This window comes from Staurois parvus, unplaced genomic scaffold, assembly GCF_062004578.1.
Source record: "Staurois parvus isolate SC_StPar_1 unplaced genomic scaffold, SC_StPar_1.0 ptg000667l, whole genome shotgun sequence".
Classification (NCBI taxonomy): Eukaryota; Metazoa; Chordata; class Amphibia; order Anura; family Ranidae; genus Staurois; species Staurois parvus.
The window spans coordinates 697,030-715,231 of NW_028318463.1; the positions used below are offsets into that span (position 1 = coordinate 697,030).

At 42.1% G+C, this 18,202-nt stretch overlaps 1 protein-coding gene across 1 annotated transcript; it reads left to right on the plus strand.

Annotated features, from left to right (window-relative positions):
- Positions 1–15,844: 15,844 nt before the first annotated feature.
- Positions 15,845–16,768, plus strand: LOC149447905 (olfactory receptor 5G9-like). The gene has a single exon (XM_089651888.1). It carries the CDS (start codon positions 15,845–15,847, stop codon positions 16,766–16,768), a length of 924 nt encoding a protein of 307 aa, XP_089508014.1.
- The last annotated feature ends 1,434 nt before the right edge of the window (positions 16,769–18,202 follow it).

Genomic DNA, 18,202 nt, shown 5'->3' on the forward strand with positions numbered 1-18,202 from the left:
GTGGAAAGACAGAGAAACTGCTGTGTGCCTGACTGTTGTGCACCCAATCAGGAATAGAACCTGGGACAAATAGCAGTAGCAGTCAGGGGTCTGTGCTACAAAAAACCCCCAAAAGGCCCCAAATAAAAGAAAAAAAAACTAGTAAATGTGCGGACAAAAATTTGTCCCTAAAAGTACAGTTGTGTTCAAAACAATAGCAGTCAGACATCACTAACCGGATCAATCACAGTTTTTGGTAGAAATGATATTTCTACATGGCAAATAATTTCCTAGCAGGTGTAGTAGAGTGATAGAAATCCAACAGACCCAACAGTCATGCCATGCATGCTGCTGATTCTGTGTCATTGAATCACTCATTGAAAGGGGCGTGTTCAAAATAATAGCAGTGTGGAGTTCTATTAGTGAGGTCATTCATTCTTTGAAAAACAGGTGGCAATTATTGCCCTTATTTAAGGAAGGAAGGCAGCAAATGTTGTACATGTTGGTTAAAGAGCATTTCTCTCTGAAATTCTGAGGAAAATGGGTCGTTCCAGACATTGTTCAGAAGAACAGCGTACCTTGATTAAAATTGGATTGGAGAGGGGAAATCATATAAAGAAGTGCAGAAAATGATCGGCTGCTCAGCTAAAATGATCGCAAATGCTTTAAAATGGCAACCAAAACCTGAAAGACGTGGAAGAAAGCGAAAAACTACCATTCAAATGGATAGAAGAAAGGCCAAAATGGCGCGGACTCAGCCAACAATCAGCTCCAGGAAGATGAAAGAAGGTGTGACGTTCCCTGTGAGGACTGTTACAATTAGAAGACGCCTATGTGAAGCCAAGCTATCTGCAAGAAATCCCCGCAAAGTCCCACTGTTGGGAAAAAGACATGCTGAAGAGGTTACAATTTGCCAAAGAGCACATTGACCGGCCTGAAGAGAAATGGCGCAACATTTTGTGGACTGATGAAAGTAAGATTGTTCTTTTTGGGTCTAGTGGGCGGAGACAGTTTGTCAGACGACCCCCAAACACCGAATTCAAGCCACAGTACACTGTGAAGACAGTGAAGCATGGTGGTGCAAGCATCATGATATGGGGATGTTTCTCATACTACGGTGTTGGGCCTATTTATCACATACCAGGGATCATGGATCAGTTTGAATCCATCAGAATACTTGAAGAGGTCATGCTGCCTTATGCTGAAGAGGAAATGCCCTTGAAATGGGAGTTCCAACAAGACAACGACCCCAAACACACCAGTAAACGTGCAACATCTTGGTTCCAGACCAACAAGATGGACGTTATGGAGCGGCCAGCCCAATCCCCGGATCTTAATCCAATAGAAAACTTGTGGGGTGACATCAAAAATGCCGTTTCTGAGGCAAAACCAAGAAATAGAGAAGAACTGTGGAATGTGGTCCAATCATCCTGGGCTGGAATACCTGATCACAGGGGCCAGAAGTTGGGTGACTCCATGCAACACAGATGTACAGCAGTTCTCAGAAACAGTGCGACTACAACCAAATATTCATGAAGTCATTCAAAGGAAAGCAAAATCTTCAAACATTTCTCGGTTTATATAGCGAATGTTTGAGTTTGTAAAGAAGAATACAAACACTGCGATTTTTTTGAATCGTCTAATATTCACTTTTCTTCCATTTTTTTAGAGGAACAACACAAATTTGATGTATTTTTCTTCATGTTTTGATTTGGAATAGAATGTGTCGTGTTCCCAATGCATTTGTGTGGATGGAAATAAAAGCTATTAGAAGGATTTTGAGCTTTATTCACTTTTTTCAACACACTGCTATTATTTTGAACACAACTGTATATTTGGGAGTACAAATCTGTGCACACAGGTAGGGCATTACAATTCAAAGAACTCAAGTATAGCTTGTTAAAGTACATGTAAACCCAACCACTAACATCTCATATAAGCGTATGCATGACAATATCATTTGGAAAGCCTATTTGTATTTTAATCTCTAGTTTTCATGAAAATCACAACTAGTGACACTGATACAAAGGTGTGTAGGCACTTTTGTGATATGGGGTGACAATAATGCTCCCTTTGCAATGGGCTGGAGCGCACACCCTTGGGAATTTGTGTTCCCAGCTATCCCAGGAGGTGCAGTGAAGTCCCCTGCATCTCCCGAATGTGTTGGAAGTCAGGGCCAAAGTAAGCAATTATACAGTGGGGCAAAAAAGTATTTAGTCAGCCACCAATTGTGCAAGTTCTCCCACTTACAAAGATGAGAGAGGCCTGTAATTGGCATCATAGGGAGATCTCAACTATGAGAGACAAAATGAGAAAACAAATCCAGACAATCACATTGGCTGATTTGGAAATAATTTATTTGCAAATTATGGTGGAAAATAAGTATTTGGTCAATATCAAAAGTTCATTTCAATACTTTGTTATATATCCTTTGTTGGCAATGACAGAGGTCAAACGTTTCCTGTAAGTCTTCACAAGGTTGGCACACACTGTTTCTGGTATGTTGGCCCATCCTCCATGCAGATCTCCTCTAGAGCAGTGATGTTTTGGGGCTGTCGCTGGGCAACATGGACCTTCAACTCCCTCCAAAGGTTTTCTATGGGGTTGAGATCTGGAGACTGGCTAGGCCACTCCAGGACCTTGAAATGCTTCTTACGAAGCCACTCCTTCGTTGCCCGGGCGGTATGTTTGGGATCATTGTCATGTTGGAAGACCCAGCCACGTTTCATCTTCAATGCCCTTGCTGGTGGAAGGAGGTTTGCACTCAAAATCTCACGATACATGGCCCCATTCATTCTGTCCTGTACATGGATCAGTCGTCCTGGTCCCTTTGCGGAGAAATAGCCCCAAAGCATGATGTTGCCACCCCCATGCTTCACAGTAGGTATGGTGTTCTTTCGATGCAACTCAGCATTCTCTCTCCTCCAAACACGACGAGTTGTGTTTCTACCAAACAGTTCTATTTTGGTTTCATCTGACCATATGACATTCTCCCAATCCTCTTCTGGATCATCCAAATGCTCTCTAGCAAACTTCAGACGGGCCCGGACATGTACTGGCTTAAGCAGGGGGACACGTCTGGCACTGCAGGATCTGAGTCCCTGGCGGCGTAGTGTGTTACTGGTGGTAGCCTTTGTTACGTTGGTCCCAGCTCTCTGCAGGTCATTCACTAGGTCCCCCGTGTGGGCCTGGGATTTTTGCTCACCGTTCTTGTGATCATTTTGACCCCACGGGGTGAGATCTTGCGTGGAGCCCCAGATCGAGGGAGATTATCAGTGCTCTTGTATGTCTTCCATTTTCTAATTATTGCTCCCACAGTTGATTTGTTCACACCAAGCTGCTTGCCTATTGCAGATTCAGTCTTCCCAGCCTTGTGCAGGTCTACAATTTTGATTCTGGTGTCCTTCGACAGCTCTTTGGTCTTCACCATAGTGGAGTTTGGAGTGTGACTGTTTGAGGTTGTGGACAGGTGTCTTTTATACTGATAACAAGTTCAAACAGGTGCCATTGATACAGGTAATGAGTGCAGGACAGAGGAGCCTCTTAAAGAAGAAGGTACAGGTCTGTGAGAGCCAGAAATCCTGCTTGTTTGTAGGTGACCAAATACTTATTTTCCACCATAATTTGCAAATAAATTCTTTCCAAATCAGCCAATGTGATTGGATTTTTTTTCTCATTTTGTCTCTCATAGTTGAGGTCTACCTATGATGCCAATTACAGGCCTCTCTCATCTTTTTAAGTGGGAGAACTTGCACAATTGGTGGCTGACTAAATACTTTTTTGCCCCACTGTATTTTTCTTTTTTTTTTTTTTAGAAAAGTTTAATTTCTACATCACTTTCGCAGGACTTTGGGGAGGGGTTCAATAGAGAGGGCCTTCCATTTTCATGCAAGGTCCACTTTAGATGCCCATCTACCACAGTCTCCTGCCTGTAAATCACCGTGTCACATGTTGTCAACATTTGAAGTGGACCTTGCACAAAAATGGAAGGCCCTCTCTATTGACAAATGTGAAATTACCTGTGAGCCACTAGAATTATAAAATATATATAATACAAAAACTATATATATATAAATAAAAAGTGAGTTCGCCAGCTCCTCTTTACATCCTCATATATGTATACTAAAATAAAATAAATATGTGGTGCCGCGCCCTCTATGTGAACAAGTGTCTAAATATTAATAATAATGGTATTAATCATCAATAATCAAAAAAAAAATACTAAAAATAAAATAAAAAATATATAACAAATTGCAATAATGAATATGAGATCTTAAAATATATAAAAGAATATTCATAAAGCAAGTACTAGCTTTATGAATATTCTTTTATATATTTTAAGATCTCATACTCATTATTGCAATTTGTTATATATTTTTAATTTTATTTTTAGTATTTTTTTTTTTAAATTGGCCCTCTCTATTGAACCACCCACCAAAGTCCTGCGAAGGTGATTTAGAAATAAAGATTTTCTAAAAAAAAAAAAAAAAAAGAGAAAAATATAATTGCTTACTTTGGCCCTGACTTCCAACACATTCGGGAGGTGCAGGGGACCTCACTGCACCTCCTGAGATGGCTAGGCACACAAAATCCCAAGGGTGTGCACTCCAGCCCATTGCAAGAGGTGCATTATCATGAATGAGTATCCAGCTATTTCAGTAGTCCGCAGTAAGTCATGGAGACACCACCCATTCCTCCTAGAAACGTCAGAAGCCTGGGCCAAGCTAAGTATTTACTCACTACGCTTTTACATTTTCATTCTGGCTTTTATAATAAGGGGAATGGCTTATCCAATGCCTATTCGGAGCCAGATGACCCAAATTCAATGACCAGACAGTCCATTATGGTTACTATGGTGAATTTCTGAATCAATTCACCAGGTCTGTTAACTATGAACCTATGATAGAGTTGAACCCAAACCTCATCCTTACAGATTAAACTTTAACTCTACACGGGGGGTAAATGCCAACTAGCACTGCCGAAAACAACTTGTAAAGTAATTGTAAACCCTCACCTTGTAAAATAACCCAATCAGTTTAAAATAGAAATGAAAGGCAAAACATTTGTGCATAGATATAAAGTGATCACATTCCCTCTGTTCTCAGCTACATAAGAGCTGGGGGAGGAGAAACAGCAGTACACTGACCTTACCAGTGAAAGGCTGTGCAGGGCGGGTGTCAAGGCAAGTCTGATCATTGGAGGAGAGCAGGCTGAGTTCCAAGCACAGCTAGATAACTGACTACACTGTGCTCTCATGTCTAGTGTAGTCAGTTTTTAATAGGAAAGCAACTGGCAGGATTACTAGGGAATTCACACAAAGGAAGTGATATAAAGATAACAGGAGACTTTTTCATACAAGTACATGGTACAGCAGGCACATAGCAGGAATATGAAATGTTGGGTTTATATATTCTTTGTCATGAAAAATATAATTAATGCTAGCTCTACTTTACATTCCACCTCCCTCCTGTTGGTTATGTGTTAGAGAAGACACTGGTAGTGATGAGGCAGAATTATGACTTTACTTGTGTGGCTTAAGTTACAAACATACAGAGCACATTTTACAGACAGATTACTTCCTGAAGATGATAGAGAAGAGGAAGAACCAACAAGTTTTCAGATATACACAACTAGTTACCTTTAGTGTATAGTGCCATCTACTGGTCAAGTGATATTAACATACAATACATGCTGTTGCATTCCCAACACCTCCCCCCCAGTATGTTGTGTGCCGTTTCAATCAGAGGGAGCCTGCAGAAAAGCAGGTTTCCTTTAGAAACCTCTGTAAATTCTATGTAATGCTTGCATCTCAGATTAATGGTTTACTAGTAAAAAAAATCTCCATAAACAGAGCTGTAGTAGAATATTGTACTGTGTCAACCATCAACTCCTTAAACTTCCAATCCTTTATACATATTAACAAAACAAATATTGGCATAAATCATATTTTAAAGCCCAATGAAACTTTCTGTATAAATTGGATAACCCTACTCCAGGTGCATCAAAACAAAAGGTATGCTAAGTCTTACAGTTTATTCAGCCACAGCCTGAGCAGTAAAGTCTGTAAAGAGTGAGAACCTTGCTTTTCATGGAGGAGCAGTGGTCTCTCTGTAGAGGTCCAACTTGCCCATGGCTAATTCAGACCCAGAGCTCTCCTGTCCCCGGAAAGCAAGAGTGTTGCTGATTGTAGAGCTATAGGTTTGAGTCAGTAGATCAGGGGTGTCAAAATGGCAGCCCTCCAGCTGTTGTGAAACTACAACTCCCATCATGCCTCTGCCTTTGGGAGTCATGCTTGGAACTGTCAATCTTGCAATGCCTCATGGGACTTGTAGTTTGACAACAGCTGGAGGGTCGCTAGTTTGACACCCATGCAGTAGAGGGTGTGAGAGACCACTGCTCCTCCAAAAAGAGCAAGGTTCCTATTCTGCACCATGCTGGCAGGGGACCGCTTTTTGACTCAGGTTGTGACCTATACCCAGTGAAGTGATTGGCCTCAGGTGAATACACAGAGATGAAACAAATCCTCCTACATAAGTTGTACCTGTTTATCTGAGGCTATTTGTCCTATCATCCTTGTAAAACTCAAAGACGAAAAGGATTTTTTTAAGACTCACAAAGCAGGGGGCAGGTTACACACTGTACAAGAGCTCTTAGAGCTGATTGGAGGGAAGCGACACCCCCCTGTTCACATGGCACACAGGAACAGAGCTGAGGCTGTCAATCACAGGCTGTGTGCTGGAGTTCCCTCCCCTGTCACCATTTTAGCTCTTGGTGTCAGAAAAACCCGTCAGAAGTGACTCAGTATCATGTACCTGGTAGCAGAGCCTAATATGATGAGGAAGGCCTCTCATACACCTCTGACTCAGGGTACATAATAGTGTAAACAGAAGGTGCAGAAGTGCAGAGTGGTTCCAGTGCATGTAACTCTTGCTAGCAGCAGAGCAGGGGTCCACGCTGGGCAGGTGAAGTCATAAAGGGTCTTCTGTAAGGCAAGCAACAGACTGAAGTAGACTGGTACTGGCGACAGTGGGCAGATGAGAGAGTTGCTGGTAGCAGAATGTAGATCAGCAGGGACAGCAGAGTAGTAGGCAGGTACTGGTGACAGCAGGCAAAGTAGCAGAATCAGACGGGCCAGGTCATACACAGGCAGGATGGATCAGGTACAGGGGCACAGGCACAAACACTGTCAGGGTACAAGCCGGTTCTGGACCAATCAGTGAAGCAGAAGCCAATGGAACAGACAGGAGCAGAGATCGGAGACAAGCCGAGGTCAGTGCAGGCAGAGTTCAGAGGGTAGTCAGGACAAGATGGGTCTGCAACTGGAATCAGGATACAGGATCACAGGATACACTGGAGGCTAAAGACAAAGCAGTACTGACCCTGAGCACTGGCACAGTTCAAATAGCCCGCCTGGTGCCAACATCTGTCATAAGTGCATGTGAGCATGCCTATGCGTGTACCATTGTGAGCATGCGCCCAATTCTTGCATGCACGGAAAGGAACAGGTATTAGCCTGTGAAGGTGCACAGATGATTGTCCAAAGGAGCCATCACATTTACTGGCATGCCCTTCCTGACAGAGGAACGTGACAGCAGATGAAAATGACTCTTAGTGCTTTGGAGAGAGGCAAGTAAACACTATAGAAATATGTGCTTCAGATTTCATGTCTGAGGTTTACAGCCACTTTAAGGAAATTAAACTGCAGGAAGCAGTGGTCTCTCTGCAGAGGTCCAACATGCCCCGGTTGAGTTATAGCCAGAGGTCTCCTGTCTCCGGAAAGCATGAGTGTTACTGATTGAAAAGCTATAGGCCTGACTCAAAAAGGGGCGTGAAAGTATATATAATGAAGCTTCCATGCTACCTGCCACTTACTTCAAAACTGTGAACTAATCAAATAATTGTGAATAATGTATTCTGCTCCCAATGTCTAAAATGAATTGCACAAATTAAAAAAATGTGAATGTGTATATAAAGGGTGATGCACACATCAAATACGTTCCTGATGAAGTCACGTGGCATGTGACATAACGGGTGGGAGGAGCCGGGTGACGCTGATGCCGCAGGAGAGCCGATTTGCAGCCGGACAGTGAGATTTTAGAGAAGTTTTTACCGTTTTTATCAGATTATTGTAAGTGCAATAGTATTAATAAAAATGCTTGGAATAGTGTTTACTACACTATGAGAGGCCATTATGTGTTTTCTTGAATATACCGGCAGCACAGAAGGCAGAGACCGATAGTCTCTCAACCACTTGCCGTCCGGCCGCTGTATATAAACGGCGGGACGGTGGCAGTCCAGGGGCGGGTTGCTGTTCACAAACGGCGCCCACATTTTTAAGCTGTGCGCGCTCACTGGAAGCGCGCAGCACTGCGATCCGGTGCCCGCTGTGTCCTCCGCACACAGTGGAACACCGATCGTCGTATGGGACCTCTGTGTGAGGTCCCAATCATGTGATCACCGATTGGCCAATCAGTGATCACATGAAGAGTGGTAAACTAGATGTCACTTCTGACATCATTGCTTACTACTAGTGAAATCTGTGAATGATCACAGAGGTCACATGGTACAAGGCTATTCACAACAGCCTTGTACCATGTGACAAGCTGTGACCAATCACAGCTCACACAGCATTTCTCAATGGCTGCAAGAATGCAGCCAGAGAGAAGGAGAAATTATTGATTTTACATCCTTTATGGGTGTAAAAGCAATCAATGTGGAAAAAAATAAATAAATCTTCATCACCCCCCACAAGTAATACAGTGTCACCATGGTGACACTGTACTGCTAGGGTGACAGTATGTAAAAAAATACCCACCCATAAATAATATAAAAAAATTAAACAAAAATTTAAAAATGTTTTTTTAAATTATAATTTTTGGTTATAAAATAATTTGGGTTATTTTTTTTTTACTAAAAAGATAACTGAATACATTTTGGCCAAGATTTATGATGAAATATTATTTATTTGCAAAATTCTATAAGAAAAACACTTTTTTTCAAAATTTTTGGATGTTTTCATTTATATAGCAAAAAAAAAATAAAAATCCCAGTGGTGAATAAATATCACCAAAATAAATCTTTATCTGTCTCAAAAAAATGCTAAAACATTCATATGGGTACAGTGTTGCATGACCGCGCAATTGTCATTCAAAGTGTGATAGCGCTGAAAGCTGAAAATTGGCCTGGACAGGAAGGGGGTGAAAGTGTCTGGACCAGGGGCGGACTGACAATTCATGGGGCTCCTGTGTCCTTGCCAAAACTCAAAAAAGCCTATGAAAAAGGTACCAGGGGCATCTCATGGGGCCCCCTACTGACCCCGGGGCCTCGGTCAGTGCCCGAGTTTCCAAATGGTCAGTCCGCCCCTGGTCCGGACTTGAAGTGGTTAAAGAGACATCCCCCAGGATTCATGAAAGGAGAAAATCAGCCATAAAGATAACCAGGAAGATAACGACCATTACACATATACCCCTCTGAGAGTAAACTATCCATCTAGACGTAATAACAAACACTATATTGCCTAGAGTATAGGGACACCGGCCTTTACATGCATATGAACTTTAATAGCATCCCAGTCTTAGTCCATAGGGTTCAATATTGAGTTGGCCCCGCCCTTTGCAGCTATAACAGCTTCAACTCTTCTGGGAAGGCCGTCCACAAGGTTTAGGAGGGTGTCTATGGGAAGGTTGGACCATTCTTCCAGAAGCACATTTTTCAGGTCAGGCACTGATGTCGGGGGAGAAGGCCTGGCTCGCAGTCTCCGCTCTAATTCATCCCAAAGGTGTTCTATGGGGTTGAGGTCAGGACTCTGTGCAGGCCAGTCAAGTTCCTCCACCCCAAACTGGCTCATCCATGTCTTTATGGACCTTGCTTTGTGCACTGGTACGCAGTCATGTTGGAACAGGAAGGGGCCATCCCCAAACTCTTCCCACAAAGTTGGGAGCATGAAATTGTCCAAAATGTCTTGGTATGCTGACGCCTTAAGTGTTCCTTTCACTGGAACTAGGGGGCCAAACCCAACCCCTGAAAGACAACCCCACACCATAATCCCACCTCCACCAAACTTTACACTTGGCACAATGCAGTCAGGCAAGTACCGTTCTCATGGCCACCGCCAAACCCAGACAAGTCAATCGGATTGCCGGAGAAGCGTGATTGGTCACTCCAGAGAACATGTCTCCACTAATCTAGAGTCCAGTAGCCGCGTGCTTTACACCACGGCATCCAATGCTTTGCATTGCACTTGGTGATGTAATGCTTGGATCCAGCTGCTCGACCATAGAAACCCATTCCATGAAGCTCTCTACTCACTGTTGTTGGGCTCATCTGAAGGCCACACCAAGTTTGGAGGTCTTTAACTATTTACTCTGCAGACAGTTGGTGACTTCTGCGCACTGTGCGCTTCAGCATGCGCTGACCCCGCTCTGTCATATGACGTGGCCTACCACTTGGTGGCTGAGTTGCTGTTGTTCCCAGTTGCTTCCACTTTGTTATAATCCCACTAACAGTTGAGCGTGGAATATTTAGTAGCCAGGAAATGTCACGGATGGACTTATTGCACAGGTGACCACCTATCACGGGACCACGCTTGGAGTCACTGAGCTCCTGAGAGCGACCCATTCTTTCACCAATGTCTGTAGAAGCAGACTGCATGCCTAGGGGCTTGATTGTATACACCTGTGTCCATGGATCGGATTGGAACACCTGAATCACATAATTTGGAGGGCGGGGCCAATACTTTTGGCAATATAGTGTATGTTCTTAGGTCAACAACTAGAGGTGAGCACATAGGAGGAAAGGTGGTGGGACCCACTTGCATGTTGGTGTGGAATTCTGTTAATTGTGCACAGAGGGAAGGAAGATTTCTATTTTTTACGTTTTTGGATTGGAACTATATTAAGTATTATTACTAAGGAATCCTGTTTAAGTTTATTGCATTGTTTTAATATATTGATTTTTACTGATTATTGGAAGTGGTTTAAGCAACATGAATTAATTAAGATATTAGTCACATATGTAGTCAGTAGGGGGTGTGCTAGACCTCTGCAGAGAGACCACTGCTTCCTTACAGAGAGCTAGGGTCCTTCTCTTCGGAATTCTGGAATTGGACAGGCTTTTCCTCACAAGGCTGTGGCTGTTTTAGAAAGGAAATTAACTGTAAGAGTTTGCCCACCTCTTGTTTTGATGCACCAGGAATATATTTGAATAATTGAAAATTAGGGTTCAGTTGGGCTTTACAAATGTGTAAAAAAAAATATATAAAATAGAACAGATCCAAAATCCATTATAGTTCTTCTTTAAATTGTTACCACATCTGTTGTCATTACAGTAAATTTTATTGTTTTGTTAAATCTCAAGTATGATTTAATAAGTCTCGGAGACCCAAAGCAATTATGCAGCAGATGTATAAAGCAACATGGACCAATCCCCGTGAGGTTTAAAAACATATATAAATAGGTTACCTGAATGGAACATTTGATACATCTCTCGACATTTCCACCACAATTACTCCAGTAGGTTCACCACTTTAGTTGTGTTACAATAGGATAGGAGGCTACATTAAAGTGTATTTTCACTTTTGCAGTCAAATTTGAGAAAACCCCACTGTATGTTTGTCGTGTGTTCCTATTCACAAATCATATAAAAAAAAATAAACACATAAGTAGATATATTACTTACCTTTCCAGGAGAAGGTGTCATGGCATTTCCCAGCTAGTTCAGAGTGGTCTGTCCCAATAGCTGGGCTGGGGGCTGACTTTGTCCAGTTCTCATTACCATACAATGAAGAAACCCAGCCCTGAAATCTTTAACCCTTTGGTAAGACACACAGTCAGGGGTGGACTGACCATTTGGAAACTCGGACACTGCCCGAGGGCCCGGGGCCAGTAGGGGGCGCCATGAGATGCCCCTGGTACCTTTTTCATAGGCTTTTTTGAGTTTGGGCAAGGACACAGGGGCCCCATGATCCCCTATTGCCCGGGGGCCCCATGAGTTGTCAGTCCGCCCCTGCACACAGTGTTCAAATCTAGCGCAACTGATGAGACGATATTTGCTTGCACAGTACAGACAGGGCTAATAATGGCAAATGCAGCTCCCCAGCCCCCACATAATAAAGAGAAATAAGTAAACACCTTTCCTTGCTAGAGGTTACAGACTAGAGCATCTAAAGAAGGTAAGCTGCAATTTTTTTTTTTGAATTTTTATGTTTTTGTTGAAGTTTTGTAAAAGATTAGTACAAACTTCAAGCGGTTCAGCCCACACAGGGAAGGTCACTTGTAAAAACAATTCTAATTTTTTTTTTTCCCTGCAGAAGCACATTGGATCGTGCTTTGCTGGGTTTTTTGCCTTCCTCTGGATCAACTGTGGGTGTAGGATTACAACTTTTTTTTTTAATGGTTGAACTGGATGGACTTTTGTCTTTTTTCAGCCAGACTAACTATGTAACTGTGTTATAACAAAGAAAACATTAGAAACAAAAAAAAAAAAAGAAAGAAAAGAATACATTACAATACAATACAACACATTACATTACTTCCGAAGTTGCATTGTGTCATACTAGAATTTTCGTAACTTTAGTAACCTATTCATTTTTTATATGAGACTAGCATGCAAAAGACGATCATTCATCCGACAAGCTCACTGTGTGTACCAGGCTTTACTCTTTTGAACTGTTGTGTCCAGCTCCTTGCTTAACCTCCCTAGCGTTCTGATTATGTCGGTATCTCTGTGCTCAAAGCGGTACTTTTTTTGCATGGAAATATGTCATTTTTTTATTGTACGCCTGTAATTCTTAGGAATAACTCACTGAAATCTGTCCGAACAAGAGTCTAGTAAACATCCCGGGGATGATAAAATTTGAAACACGAAATCATAAATTATAATTTAATAAATAATCATAAAAAATAATAATATAATAATAAATTTAATTCAATAATATAATCAAACCAAAAACACTGAAATGTGAAATATAGCGCCAAGTTCGCACATCGCTGAGCAAAGTCGCAGAATCGTTTTCAGTGTCTGATGAGGAATTTCCCCCACAAATCATTATCACTCAATTCTGCAAGTGGTTCTGATTTACTATCGCTGTTCTCTAGCCGGTCTAAAACCGCTTTTGACCTAAAGGGATGCTTTTTGGACGCCATGGACGTTTCTCGGTTTCCAGGCAGAAAGAACAGTAAAAATGCAGGCAGGGCGCCGGACAAAGCACTCGGGACAAAATGTATGTGAAATGGTTTGAAACAGGAATGTTATACTATGTGATTTTAGTGTATTTAGTGAATGTCACTTTTTTAAATTTCCCGACGGTTCTGTCCCCCGTACGTCCCGACGTCGCAGGGGACGGAACCCAGATGACAGATGCCGGCATCGGCCGGAGGACATTGCCAGGGACGCTGCACGGGGGACATCGCGGGAGCGCAGGACAAGGTAAGTGATCGAGGGATCCCGGAGCAACGCTGCAGTGTATTCCCGAGTGTAGCTCGGGGGGGGGTTACCGCTTGTGGTGCTGAAACTTTACCCCGAGCTACACTCGGGAATACCGCCAGGGGGGTTAAGCAGTTTCAAAGCAATGGAATTAGCTAGTCTTCGTCTCTTAACCTGCGAAGGTTGGAGCTGTATGCTCTGTAAAAGATGTCTAAGGTAAGTAATATAGTTCTTAAAACAGAATAATAACATCATATATAAAGGAACTTCCCCTTTTGGGTGGAGCTCAGCTTTAAGTCCTGGTAGATCACTTCATGCTGGCCCCTTTTGCAGGTGTAAAACTTTAAAAATAAGTGCTCATACTGTTTAAAATTCAGCAATACCCTGTCTCATCCTGCTCTGCACATGCTCAGTTGCTCTCCATTTTAGGCACTGTTGAATTTGTAGAGGCCTATCTGCTGACAGCCTTTAAGCGGAATTCAACCCTCCTACCCTTTACAGCCATGGAAGCTGCTTCTGTTTGATCTGCAACTGACATGATGCTGCACATGTGATCACGTATGATAACAGCTATTTGATGGTTTGACAGCTTGGTTGAGGACACAAGGAAATGTTACCGTTAACAATCTTAGCATTCCAGGAATGCAACTGTTTTTTGAAACCATGAAATTGATGGGTTTAGTTCCTCTTTATGATTTACTGCTGCTCAGGGGCTCTGGGCTTCAGCAAAATGGCAGCCTCCAGCAAGAAGAAACAGGAACAATGGTGGAGGCAATTTACATAACATACCAATTTTGGTAGCACGATTATTAATGTGGAATGTATATTCCTTAATAAAGAACATTATTTTTTGGGTAAAATTCCGCTTTAAGTGAGTTTTGCATTAACATTAGTTTCTAGTCAGACCATCTCAGCTATAACAAAACTGTTGAGTTCCGATTTACTGGAAAATATGTACAGGCGTACCTCGGTTTACGAACGCCTCGGTTAACATAATTTTCAGTTTATGAATGAAAATCCATTGAGAATAATGGCTCAGTTTACAAATTTATTTTGCAATACAAATGAATTAATTGGTTTTCAATGCATTTACTAATTTTTCTTTTACATGTCCCTGTACAGTACTATGTCTTTAAAGTGCACTTTATAAAGAGTTTTGAACAGATAAGACTTTTTTTTTACTTTTTTCTGGCCTCCGGAACAGATTAATTGGTTTTCAATGCATTTACGATTTTTTTTTAATCATGTCCCTGTACAGTATTTATGCCTTTAAAGTTCACTTTATAAAGAGTTTTGAACAGATAAAACTTTTTGGACTTTTTTCTGACCTCTGGAATGATTAATTGGTTTTCAATGCATTTACAAATTAATTTTTAAACATGTCCCTGTACAGTATTTATGCCTTTAAAGTGCACTTTATAAAGAGTTTTGAACAGATAAAATACTTTTTTTTTAACTTTTTTCTGACCTCCGGAACGGATTATTTAGTTTTCAATGCATTCCTATAGGAAACCGCGTTTTGGTTTACGAATTTTCCACAATATGAAAAGTCTTGGAGAATTAAAGCATTAAATTCGCAAACCGAGGTACCTCTGTAATCTCTAAGAAATGAGAGTATTATCAGCTAGTTTCGTTCTCACTACATATGCAAACTATTAATCTATGACTGGCTACAGCTTGGCTAACACCTTACGTTGATGTTATACAAATATGTAACTTGCCGAATAAAATTTTAATATTGAGCTGAAACACCACGCTGCTGTTTCCTGTGTCTTTTCATTATCTCGAGCTTGTGGGGGAATTGTACCCAGCAAAAGAGAAACAAACGTATGTGGCAGATTTAACCCCTGGGGGATAATCGAGTAACCCAACACCACTTGAGTTTGACAGGCAGTGAAAAGGCAATATGTTGACTGTGTTAACCCTGTACAGTCCATACCACGTGCATTGCAAGGTGGTGGTAAAAAGGCAGCTCAGCCACCTATTTTTACCATCCTTTACAAGCCCTTAGAGTGAAGATCACATGGACCTGAATTTGCTTGACCTGCCTTCTTTTTCACAAGCTGGAAGAATTTATATAAAATTTAGGGTCAAAATGATGTTTTTGAATGATGGGACAAATACTGCTTGGACCTTAAAGGAAGGATATTAAAGGAAGGGGCACCAGGTTGATGTTTTTCATATTTGACCTGAATCTGCTTGACCTGCCTTCTTTTTCACAAGCTGGAAGAATTTACATAAAATTTAGGGTCAAAATGATGTTTTTGAACGATGGGACAAATACTGCTTGGACCTTAAAGGAAGGATATTAAAGGAAGGGGCACCAGGTTGATGTTTTTCATATTTGATTGGAGAACTAGTGTCTTCAAGGGTTAGGATTACTGACAGTTATAATATACCTCTTGCTTATTATACAGATGCAGAATATTTGAATTGGTTGGAAATGAATAAGAGTTCTCCAGTGGAATTTATTCTCTCTGGACTTACTGACGAGACTGAACCCAACATTCTATTATTTGTCATATTTCTGCTTGTTTACATCACAACTATGGTTGGCAATGTTGGCCTTATTTCTCTAAGTATAGCAAAGAAGCATCTCCACAAACCCATGTACTTCTTTCTGAGCAATCTTTCCTTTGTGGATCTTGTGTATTCTTCAGCCATCACCCCTAAAATGCTGAGGGACTTTCTGAGTGAATCAAAGACCATCTCTTTTCTTGGCTGTGCCATGCAGATGTACGTCTTTGGATCCTTTGCAAGCACTGAATGTCTTCTTCTAGGAGTCATGGCCTATGATCGCTATGTGGCTATCTGTAGCCCATTGCACTACCACATCTATATGAGCAGTATGTTGTGTTTCCGCATGGTGGTTGTTGCTTACTTTGGAGGTTTTTTTAATTCTCTTGTGCATACAATTCCTGCGTTCCATCTTAACTTCTGCAGAACCAACATTATTGATCATTTCTTTTGTGACCTTCCACCACTCTTTAAGTTGTCCTGCTCTGATATATCAATGAATGTAGTAGTTTTGATTATTTTAGCTGGCCTGGTTACTATGAGCAGTATGATACTTATCCTAGTCTCATACACCAACATTGTCCTGGCCATTGTGAAGATAAGGTCAGCCCAGGGTAGATACAAGGCTTTCAATACATGTGCTTCTCATATTACTGCTGTTAGCATCTTTTATGGGACTATCTTCTTTATGTATCTTCGGCCGTCAATCAGCAATGTCTTACAGCAGGATCGCGTGGCTTCTGTGTTCTACAGTATAGTTATACCTATGTTAAATCCCTTGATATATAGTTTAAGGAATGCTGAGGTTATAGAAGCATTAAAAAGTTATTGGAAATATTTTAAATGTTAACTAATGAGTCAAGATTATTATTATTATACAGTATTTATAAAGCGCCAATAGTTCGCTCTGCGCTGTACATTACAAAGGGGGACAGAACATGTGACAGAACAATACCAATACAATGCAAAACATGAGGGGATTGAGGGCCCTGCTCTTTCGAGCTTACAATCTAGGAGGGAGGGGATGGTGGCACAGGAGGAGATAGCTGTGGGGGATGGAGTGGTAGGAAGAGTGGAGGAGGTCAGCAAGTTAGCAGGGGGTGGAGTAGGCTTCCCTGAAGAGATGGGTTTTCAGGGTGCGCCTAAAGGAGAGGAGAGTAGGGGATAATCTGATGGGTTGGGGCAGGGAGTTCCAGAGGATGGGTGACACCCTGGAGAAGTCCTGGAGGTGGGCATGGGAGGAGGAGACCAGGGAACTAGAGAGAAGGAGGTCTTGTGAGGAGCGGAGTGTGCGTGTTGGGTGGTACTTGGATATTAGGTCAGTGACGTAGTTCGGGGCAGTATGGTGGACAGCTTTGTACGTCAGTGTTAGGATTTTAAATTTGATCCGTTGCGCAATCGGAAGCCAGTGGAGGGATTGGCAGAGGGGGGTGGCGGAAACGGAGCGGTTGGAAAGGTGAATGAGTCTGGCAGCCGTATTCAGGATGGACTGAAGCGGGGATAGCCAGCGGCGAGGCAGGCCAGTGAGGAGGGAGTTGCAGTAGTCGAGTCGTGATATGATGAGGGAGTGGATGAGCTGTTTAGTGGTTTCTGGAGTTAGGAACGTGCAGATTTTGGCGATGTTGCGGAGGCGGAGTCTGCACGAGTTTGTTAAAGAGTGGACTTGGGGCTGGAAGGATAGGTTGGAGTCCAAAATGACACCAAGTACTCTGGCCTGCGGGGTGGGTTTGATGGTGGCGTTGTTTGATGTGATAGAGAAGTCAATGGGGGTGGTGTCCGGGCTGTGGGGAAGACAAGAAACTCGGTTTTGGAGATCCCGTCAAGTGCTACCCCCATGTTCTTGGTTGCTTCTACTTGAAAGTCAACTTAAGCTAACATTTTATTTGGTTTTGGATAGAACAGGGAAAGGTTAAAGAAGGGGCCTCAGATGTTTTAATAAAAAGGCCAGTTCACTGTTCTTCAAGCTGCGGCAATTGGGAGAAATGGTGTATTGGCATTGAATCGTGCCCAGGTGTCCAAGACGATTGGAGGAATGGTGCTTCTGTGTCAACGGAAGGAATGGTGCCCCATCATCGGTGTCAGAAGGAAAAATTGTTTCTCTGTTTATGGTGCCAGTGGGATTCAAAAAGCCCTCAAAAAATCGATGTTCAGTGGTCACGTACCTTTGCTTATGCTTCTTGAATGGCACTACTTCTCTACTAACCGAATAATGTTATAGCTGGAACTATGCAGGCACCATTGTGTAGGAAATAACACTGCTGGCTGTGGTCCATTGTTGGGAGCT